This window comes from Portunus trituberculatus, chromosome 43, assembly GCF_017591435.1.
Source record: "Portunus trituberculatus isolate SZX2019 chromosome 43, ASM1759143v1, whole genome shotgun sequence".
NCBI lineage: Eukaryota > Metazoa > Arthropoda > Malacostraca > Decapoda > Portunidae > Portunus > Portunus trituberculatus.
This window is the reverse complement of record NC_059297.1, coordinates 25,783,746-25,794,189: the sequence shown is the minus strand read 5'-3', so window position 1 is coordinate 25,794,189 and position 10,444 is coordinate 25,783,746. Positions and strand designations below refer to the sequence as shown.

Below are 10,444 nucleotides of genomic sequence, written 5' to 3'. Positions count from 1 at the left end.
CTGCCCGCCGCACGTCTCACCGGGGCCCTGGGAATGACGGAAAGGTGTTAGGTTGTTAGGTCGCTGTGCTGTAAGGATAAGCAGCGTATTCTGAAACGCTTTGGTCTCTCGCCTCGACTGTTTAATTCTAAAGGTCACACAGATAATTATTAGCCGGGTTCTCTACAGTGTTTCTCCTGTCGATCAAGCAGAAGTGTTGATAATCTGTCACTAGAATCGTAAAAAAAAAAAAATCACAAAAACTAATGTTACTTCAACTACAGATCTCTTTGAAAGTATTCATTAAGGATATGACGCTGAAGTCTCTGAGTAAGGAGTAAAGAAGGAAGGAAGGACCAAGGAAATTATTGTATAGAAGAATTATTGTGTAGAAATTATCGTATATAGATCAACCAGAAGTGCAAGGAAAGGAGGACACATATGTGGGGGAATAAATGATGCATGAGTGGATGAACAGGACGATTGGGGGGAACAAATTAAGGCCGAGAGAGAGAGAGAGAGAGAGAGAGAGAGAGAGAGAGAGAGAGAGAGAGAGAGAGAGAGAGAGAGAGAGAGAGAGAGAGAGGGGAAGAGTTGGGGTGGAGAGGGGAAGGGAGAGCAACATTAAGGGAAGGGGTCACTAGAGATTGTAGCTGAACACAAGAATGAGGACAGGAAAGGGAGGTACGTGAAACTGAAAGAGAGAGAGAGAGAGAGAGAGAGAGAGAGAGAGAGAGAGAGAGAGAGAGAGAGAGAGAGAGAGAGAGAAAATGCGATGGGTAAAGCAGGAGAGGACACCGCAGCACCTCAGATGGGTCACGTGTAGGAAGGTGTTGCAGCGGCCATGGCAGGAAGGCGGGGATCGGAGAGGGAGGCTGGGAGGTCAACAGGGACGGGTACTACAGACTGAATGAAGGAGTCTTGCATAGTGGCAGGAGGGGTAAGGATGTCCAGCCACTCATTATGCTTAGCGGTGAAAATACTGCAAGACCACATCAGAAAGAGGGATCTTGATGTATTGACCCATATTTAGAAACGTTATGCTCTCTCACTATAGCTAAAGGCCAGCGAGATAATTAACTGGGTTCTCAAGACTGTCTCCTATTATTAATGTAAAAACGTAATAATTTGTCACTAAAACCATAAGAGAGGTATCCTCTAAGACCTGTTTAACTACTACTAGAGCCTTTTGAATGTAGTGTTACGCAGAAGTGTTTCAAAGTTTGGCCCATTAAGACAGGCGGTAATAGGCGACAGAGCTGGGATAGAAAGCGTTTCCCGGAGCATGCAGGAGGGGTAGGGGTAAAGGGACCCTTACCTTGCCGCACACGAAGCAGCAGCCACACATGTCCAGCACGAGTCCCCAGGGGCAGCGCTTGACGGCTGCGGGCAGTTCGCAAGTCACTTCCCGGCACGGCAGGCAGGACAGGCCTCGCGTGCTGCAACACAAACGCTGCATAAGAATATATTGAATGTATGAGAATGTGATTATAACGTTGTGAATTCAAGTACTTTATGAGGGTATTTTTTAATATATCGTCAACATTCTTTCCTCAAAGTATCTTCGTAAATGTAAGTTGGCAGATTACTACATAAGAATGAGCAGTGATTCGATAAATGTTTTAAATTTCTAGGCACGGAAGGGAATGTTTTCATGTTTAGTAATAATTAGTCGAATATGAAAGATAGATATTGTGTTTGGTTACATTAGAGAGGAACAGCATAGTGCGACACACACACACACACACACACACACACACACACACACACACACACACACACACACACACACACATGCACACACACACACACACACACACACACACACACACACACACACACATACACAAGTAATGTTAGCATCATCACGCAATGCACACACACACACACACACACACACACAAATAATGTTAGCATCATCACGCAATGCACCTAGATCTGTTAGTGGATGAACAAGGGAGATGACAAGAAAAAGTGACTCATCAAAACGAAAACCATTCAATCATTCAAGAGTCAATTGTGTCTTCTGGCCGGGAAGAAGTTAGGAAAAGAATGCGGCGGGTTTTGAAAAGAAAACTGAAGCTTCCTCACTTCCTTGTTTTGATTGCAAATTGTATCCGAAACATTGCATTGCCTTATTAAAAGTAGCTAATGTTCCGAAAAGTTTAATCAAAACTCATGTCACCTTTTGTTCCTTTTCGCTCCACAGTGCGCTGAATATGGCTTTAAATAGTGTGAATCAAGGTGGCTGAGGAAAGGGTCGGGTGGGGGAATGTAGGCAGTGATGTGTCACCAGCGAGATGCAAAACCTGGCCGGCGGGAAGCAATACGGGACATAATAGCTCGGTGATGCCTCTGTTTCGAAGCAAAGGCTGTGAATGGTGACTCAGAGGAAGGAGCGTTTTGGGGGAGGGGGTGGAGGTCAGCATGACGAGGTGAATAGATGGTTACAAACTGGCTGGATACTTCGTGTTTGTTGGTGACATTTTGCTATAAGCTTCAGCTGTCGATTTAATCCTATAGTCAATACAAGTTGACTCCCTTGCATTGGAGAAAAGATGACTGCCGCCAGATTTCTTGCGCGAAGAGAGGAGACATGCAACTTTCATTTGTATATTCATTCTCTCTCTCCTCAAGGAATTCTTGGTATGGTATTTTTCTACGAATTGAAAGACAGTGCAACGAGTGCATGATGACGCAGCAAGTCGGGCACGAGTCGCGACCACCACACATGCTGCCAGTGGCTCCTACATCACTTATCAAACTTGAGAGGAGGAAGCCGGTGAGGAGCAGTGTTTCGTTCATTTAAAGACTGAACAGAGGAACCACTCAGCGTAGTGGAGACACCTGCAGCATCACCTGGGTGGCTTGGCTCGTGGGGGCAAGGCGTTGTCAAGATCACTTTATGAGCTGCATCAGAGAGAGAGAGAGAGAGAGAGAGAGAGAGAGAGAGAGAAATGACATGCTACCGTTGTTGTGAAATGGTTTAGCAATAGTTATTATTGAGACCGAATTTAATGGAGTGGTACCATCAATCCATCACCGCCAACACCACCACCACCACCACCATTATACACGCCAGACAAACACCACCACGCGGCGGCTCGTCCGTCACGCAAGACGCACGGTGGACACTTCCGTCCACCCCAACACACGTGGTGCAAGACTGACCCGGTGAACCCAAGTGGTGCCTCGCCTGGGACAACAGCGAGAATGCTTTCACATCCTAGTTACTTCTTGGAACCCTCCTGTCCTCGTGGCCGTGTACTCACTCCACTAAACCATTCACACACACACACACACACACACACACACACACACACACACACACACACACACACCAGACTAGTGCTGGCTAGCATCGGATGCTAATATTTTGTACACTGGAGTTCAGGTTGTGGTAACGTTACCATCTCTTTTTAAGTAATAGGTGAGCAGTTTCTGTGTTTTTTTTTAACAAAACAGTGAACGTCCGGTGTGTGGAAAGTCTCAGGTTCTCCCTTAGATGTGACCTCTGAGACCTTACCGGGAAAGTAGAGCAGTCCAACTCAGTATATGTACTTGATCCTCCACACCGTACATAGTGACTCACACACACACACACACACACACACACACACACACACACACAGTGCAATACGGCGCCACACAGCTGTACATGAGCGTGAGTCATGAGGTCACACACAGATACCAGTGAACTCGTAAGCAGCCTGTCCTGCCAAGGCCGCGCCTACTGGTGGTGAGTGTCGCTGAGGTGCGACGCGGGAGGCCACGTCAGGGATGTTACCTTAGTAAAATCATGTTTTCCCATCTGAGGTCTTGAAAATAAAGAACGAAAAAAGCATAATGGTGCAGCGTGCTCCTCCGCCACACCGCACTGCTCTTTTACCAGCTCAGTAATTTTCAACCAACCTCTTCGGTGCATTTTGTTTCGTCCATTCCAAAAGCTTTTCACGACGGACGTGTATCAGACCAGTGCCGCGGCATTGAAGCCCCGCAGGCGATCCCTTTCCGGAAGCTCCCCGGACTTCCGCGTGCCAGTAGCGGGGAATGGCAACCCGCGGAACAAGACTGTGCTGGACCACAAGGACAGAGGAGGTTGTACTGTAGCACAGGGCTCTGAGATTCAGGAGTGACGACAGTAGGACAAAACAAGCAGCAGCAGCAGTATTGATTTGTGGGTGTGGGAATGAGAAAGAGAAAGGTGATTAGGCGGAGCGGCGGGTGAGCGGAAGGCGCCAATAGAGGCCAGTTAGCGTGACGGGCCGAGTTACGGGCGGCGGCCAAGCCACCCCGCCAAGTCCCCACCTCTCCGCCCGCCCTGGTATGCACGGCGCGCCCTCTTCATCCCTCCCCGCCGCCTCTTTGGCATGCACGACCCCCTCCCCTTTCCTTGTGCCTTCCTTCCATAATGTCACGAAAAGTCGCCTCCTTAAACAGTTACTAAATGTGAAGGCAGAGAAAGCAAGGACTGAAGGCGTAGGTTGAAAGAGACTTTGTTTGGACACTCAGCTCCGTGTCTCTAGACTTAAAGCTTGTGGTAACTAGGAACAGCAATGGAAGTGGTCGTAACATCTGAGCAGTACAATATATTTTTCTCATGCTTGGCTAGATAACCACACACAGCTAACCCTGAGGAGGCTGTGCGGCGCCTATGTCACATCCTGGTGCCTCTTCTACTATAGTCACTGTTATCTCTGCGCACTACGCAGCACTGGGAGGGCGTTCTTAGGGTGTTGTTTCAGTTACTAAACATTCAGAACTCGTCATATATTTCGACATAAATGTAAAAATTGTCATTAGCAATAATTCAACTTTGTAATATGTAATGTTCAGACATTTCTAATATGGAAATAAGTCGTATAGAAACACGACCTTAGCTCACTCAGCGAGGGTGCGCCAACACCACCACGCATGACTCTTCTCTGGATATTATATTTGATTTTGTAATTTCTTTCAAATGCTTTTTTCGATATATTGAGGTTGTGAAGAACGAAGATCGCGGAAGGAGGATCAGAAGTCCGTAGTGAACTCGCATATTTTGATTAGTGTTAGATGAAATATCAGTGACGGTGCTGCCAAGGATGCCTTTCGTTGGCTTAGGATTCCATGAAGTAAGCTTGTGATTGGTTTATACTTCTACTCTGATGCCTACCAATATCAGCTTCTGGGACTAATATTGGTAAGCTCCCTCCCAGCATTTTGATGCTATGTTAGGCTAGTGAGTTTATAGAAATAAACAAGAGTTATGAAACAAGAGAGAGAGAGAGAGAGAGAGAGAGAGAGAGAGAGAGAGAGAGAAATCCTGTCTCACATGTACCTGTGCACCAATCATGCGCCTAGACTAATGCACGGACAGATGACACACACACACACACACACACACACACACACACACACACACACACACACACACACACACACACACACACACACACACACAAACATGTGCGCGCGCGCGAACAGTTCCTCAGTCACGATGTCATGTATAAAAAGTTTCTTACAAATAAATCAGCTTCAGATAACCATGTCATCTTATCTTACATTTTCAGTTCCTGACGGTCTTAGCGGAGCGGAGCTCTTGATGTAAAGCGTCTCATTACTCCTTTGATCAATTTCTACATCATTTAGAAACACGACATTCAGTGTACTATCTGACATCACTATTGAGGGAACAGTACATACTACATCGAGGCCTCGCACCGCCGCCTCTTACTTTGTCATAACTTTCACCATGTTCTAAAGAAAATTAAGACAAATTTCAATAGTGTTTTTCGTGATTCTAGTGATCAATTAACAAGCTTTTTACATCCTCAATTGGGATAAAAAATTCTAAAGAAAATTGCTAAGATTTCCAAGATTGTTTTCATGATTCTAATGAAAGTTTAATAAGGATTCTACATAAGCTGGAAAGAGCAAGTTCTAGAAAACGTTACTGTGAATTTTTAAAGAGTCTTTTCGTGATTCTTGTGACAGTTTGTTAAGAATTTTACATTACCAACTGCAAAAAGCTACATGAGAGACTAACAAATCTTCTTTGTGGTGCTTGAAAACAGTCCCCTTGATCATCTGCCTGCCGTGGATTCCTTTCAAACTTAAGAAAATCTTGAGATGCAAATCTATCGTGAACATTACATAAAGATTATCTCTGAAAATAAAAAGTGATAAAAAAGGAAATATTTCAAACTCTACAGTAGCTTTTATTTTTGCTAAATGAAATTCAAAATTCAAATAAAGAAAAACTTGTCATCTGTAAACAAGAATCAATACGGGTAAGTTGTTTTGTAACATTTTTTGTATATTTAAACGCAATCATATTATTCTTTTATCGTTTTACTTAAGAGCTTCCCACGCTGATGATGGCGTCATCTTGAGGATGCAACATCTGGACCTGTCACACACACACACACACACACACACACACACACACACACACACACACACACACACACACATGGTTGACTCTGATAAACTTGGCGGCACTTTAATAATGCGGTGTGCTATCGGTCAAAAATTTGAGGTGTATGTGTGTGTGTGTGTGTGTGTGTGTGTGTGTGTGTGTGTGTGTGTGTGTGTGTGTGTGTGTGTGTGTGTGTGTGTGTGCGTGCGTGCGTGTTTGTGACATTTACTTATTGGGTGATCATACTTTCTACTTATTTCTTAATTTTACATGGAAAAGATTCTAACTGCTCTTGTTTGCTTACTGAATTAACTGACTCATTTTCCGACTGAATGACTAAATAGCGTCTAGACAGTGCACACACACACACACACACACACACACACACACACACACACACACACACACACACACACACACACGTTTAGTTTCAGTGTTAAAAATCAGTTATAATGTGAAGTAGAAAATTGATATATCACTCGCCATTCCAAAACACTGTAAATAATAATAAAGAAAAAAACTCATAACGTTCGTGCAAAATGAAAAAAGTTAGGATGTGAGACATTCTACATTTTTTTCTCTCATTCTTTCTTTTCCTTTCTCTTCGTGATGAGTGACGGGAAAGGAAACAAAGAGGAAGAAAAAAAAATACTCGCACCTCATGAAAAAGAAATCTATCCAAAGAAGAGAGTCGAAAAAAAAAAAAGAAAAGTGGCCAATTTAGTTATGCAAAGGAGTTTTGATTTAAGATTATTTTGGTCACTAGTTAATACATATTATAGTTACATTAGAAAGGAAGTCCAAATTTTATGTACTCTCTCTCTCTCTCTCTCTCTCTCTCTCTCTCTCTCTCTCTCTCTCTCTCTCTCTCTCTCTCTCTCTCTCTCTCTCTCTCTCTCTCTCTGTGTGTGTGTGTGTGTGTGTGTGTGTGTGTGTGTGTGTGTGCGTGTGTGTGTGCAGCGTGGTGGGTACACTTCAGTTTTTGTACACACACACACACACACATATACACGCTGTAACCTTGACCCTTGGGTACACATTATTTATCCTACACGTCCATAAGTGCACATCATACACACACACACACACACACACACACACACACACACACACACACACGTCATCTTTTTTTTTTTTTTTTACCTTTACACTTTTTTGTTTGTAAGTACTAATGTATCTACTTATTAATCTGTGTTTATCTATCAATCTATCTATCTGTTCATTCGTATTTATTCATCTGACAGTTCGCTTATCAGTCCATCTGTCTGAAATGTATCTTTATTTCATACTTCTTTTTCTCTATTTATTAACTTCATTGTTCAGTTCAAGGTGTACATCCTTTATTTATTTATTCTTTTTATTTCTCATTATGCTTTTTGTTTTCTATCTTACCATTCACCTTCTCCAAAGTCACTCCTATCCAACATGCTCCCTCTCTTCACCCCTCCCTATATGGCACAGACCTCTCATCGCCTTCCATATCTCCCCTTCTTCCTTCACTCCTATCCTCATCCTCCCTCCATTCATCCCTGCCTATTTCTCTCTTTCCCATCCCAATCCCTTCCCACATAGGCACAACAAGCCCTACTCCTCCTCTTCCTTCCTCTCTCCTCCTGACCTCCCTCTCATCTCTTCCTCTACAAGCGTGGGTGAACGTAACGGAGGCTCAGGAGGACGGAAGAGGAGGAGGAGGAGCAGCAGGAGCAGGACGAAGAGATGAGAAAGAGATGGAGAATGTTTAAGAGGAAGAAGTGCAAGAGAGATCGAGGAGAGAGAGATTGAGGGGAGAGAAAAAAAAATTAGACAGGTATTTGTTTTATGTCTTTTTATGGTGTGTGTGTGTGTGTGTGTGTGTGTGTGTGTGTGTGTGTGTGTGTGTGTGTGTGTGTGTGTGTGTGTGTGTGTGTGTGTGTGTGTGTGTGTTTGATTACATACAAATCCTTAGATAATCGTTTTATCTGCTCGCGCACACACACACACACACACACACACACACAAGGTGAGAGAGGTCGTGATGACATTTTTCTCCGTTCGTTCGTTTGTTTGTTTATTTGAAGAGAGGTACTTTGCAACGCTGGTGGTGGTGAGGGTGGTGGTGGTTAGTATAATGTTCATCTTGATAGATATGAATGATCTCTCTCTCTCTCTCTCTCTCTCTCTCTCTCTCTCTCTCTCTCTCTCTCTCTCTCTCTCAAAAGAAGATCTCCCGAAAAGTATCAAGTAACAAGCAAAAAAACAAGTGAGGGTACGAGACGGGGAGTGAGTGAGAGAATGAGTGAGTGAGTGGGAGAGTGAGTTGAGGGAGGAGGGAGGGGAGTGATTGGCTGAGTCACAGGGCTGCGAGGGGAATCGAAGGGAGGGGAAGATACGGAGAAAGGTTAGGTGTTAGCTCGGCCCACTAACCTCATCGCTTCATTTGTACATCATTGCGTCCCCTCCCTGCCTGCCCCGTCCCTTCATTGCCCTTCCCTCATTCTCTTCCTCTGCGTCCATCTTCTCCCTTCACTCCCTCACACCCCTTCAGGGCCCCATCATCTGAGGGCAGAAAACCAGGACACCGGTAGAAATGAACGTCCCAAAACGAGCACACACACACACACACACACACACACACACACACACACACACACACACACACACACACACACACACACACACACACACACACACACACACACACACACAGTTATTACAACCCTTTAAGGCCTCTGCTGTTCTTAAAGCTCCCCTGTCTCTCCTTATAAATCTTGACCTTTCCCTTCCCTTCCGTTCCCTGCCGTGTCCTGCACTGCCCTGCCTCACTGCCCACACGTGCGCCACTCACCTGGGCAACAGAGCGGCGACCAAGGCGAGGATGAGGAGGAGACACTTCATGGTGACCTCACAGGGTTGGCGAGGGCAGGACTGCCCCGTTTAGCAGGGGCGGGCTGCAAGACCACTGCTGGGAGCCTGGGACGCTAGTATGGGGTACTGGAGGTGGCGGCAGGGTTAACGGCGGCAGTGGTGGTGGTGGTGGTGGTGGTGTTTTTGTTGTTGGTGGTGGTGGGGATGGTGGTGGTGGTGGTGGTGGCGCGGCCCGCTGTGGCGAGGGACATCTGATTTAACTTATTGGTCTTCGTTCACCACTTGGTTGGTCGTACGTGCCACAGCCTCACCTCTCTTTCGCTGTCTCACTTTTTTTTTTTCTCTCTTTTCTTTCACTCCTTTCTTCTCGATCCGTCACAGGCGCTCCTTTCCCCCAGTCGTGGGAAGAAAGGAGGGAGGGAGGGAGGGTGCGGTGGGAGGGTGGGAGGGAGGGAGGGACAAGTGAACCGGCTGCGGGCGACGGCGAAGAGGAGGCTGCGTCACCTGCCTCTCCTACTGCGGCTGTTGTCCTTGGGGGGAAGGGAAGGGAGACGGGATGGGGACTGGAGGCCTGGGAGGGGTGGGGAAAGGAGGAGGAGGAGGCGTCGGCAGCGTTATCACATAGCACTAACCCCTCCCCCCTTCCCCCGACTTGTGAGAGAGGGCGTCGCCGGCGGGTAGCGCTGAGCCGTGCAGGCGAATGGCACTGGCGGGGACGCACGATGCCTCTTGTCCCTCACACACGCACACACGCGCGCGCGCCTCCGTCCTCCATGTATGCACGCCCGAAACACACTCACACGCACCACGTCCTCACACTCCTACAGACCGCAGCCCTCCACCACCACTACCACCACCACCACCACCACTGCCACTATCCACTTCTCCTCCGCCTCCCATTCCCTCCTCCTCCTCCTCCTCCTCCTCCTTTCCCAAGTCCACCTCGCCAGTAGTGTATGTTGTATGTATTCCTGTATCGTCGGCATTGATAGCCTGGTCTTCTGACAGGATACAAGATATTCTGCGTAGTGCGTCTTCCTTCTCTCTCGCCTTCTCCTCTATAACATTTGGAAACTTATCGAAGGATGTGTTAGGTCAAGGTTAAGCAAAATATTAATCAACCGAGTAAGAAAAAAAATTATCTTTGAATCGTTATTGTTGTTGTTATTGTTGTTACTGTCGCTTTTCATCGTCACCATCATCATCATCATTACCATCATG

The 10,444-nt window shown here is 46.1% G+C and overlaps 1 protein-coding gene across 2 annotated transcripts in view; it reads right to left on the bottom strand.

Moving 5' to 3' along the window:
* The window catches only part of LOC123518095 (single insulin-like growth factor-binding domain protein-2), a 10,739-nt gene extending 654 nt beyond the window's left edge, over positions 1–10,085 (bottom strand). Inside the window, exons 1-4 of one of the 2 annotated variants that reach the window (XM_045278705.1) lie at positions 9,204–10,085; positions 8,783–8,914; positions 1,298–1,418; positions 1–27 (exon numbers count right to left, since the gene is read on the bottom strand). The exon at positions 1–27 is cut by the window's left edge and continues 654 nt beyond it. In XM_045278705.1, coding sequence (XP_045134640.1) covers positions 1–27; positions 1,298–1,418; positions 8,783–8,787 — 153 coding nt within the window. In that variant the 5' untranslated portion in view covers positions 8,788–8,914; positions 9,204–10,085. The remainder of the gene's footprint in view (positions 28–1,297; positions 1,419–8,782; positions 8,915–9,203) is intronic. The other variant, XM_045278704.1, reaches the window with a different exon arrangement.
* Positions 10,086–10,444: the final 359 nt, after the last annotated feature.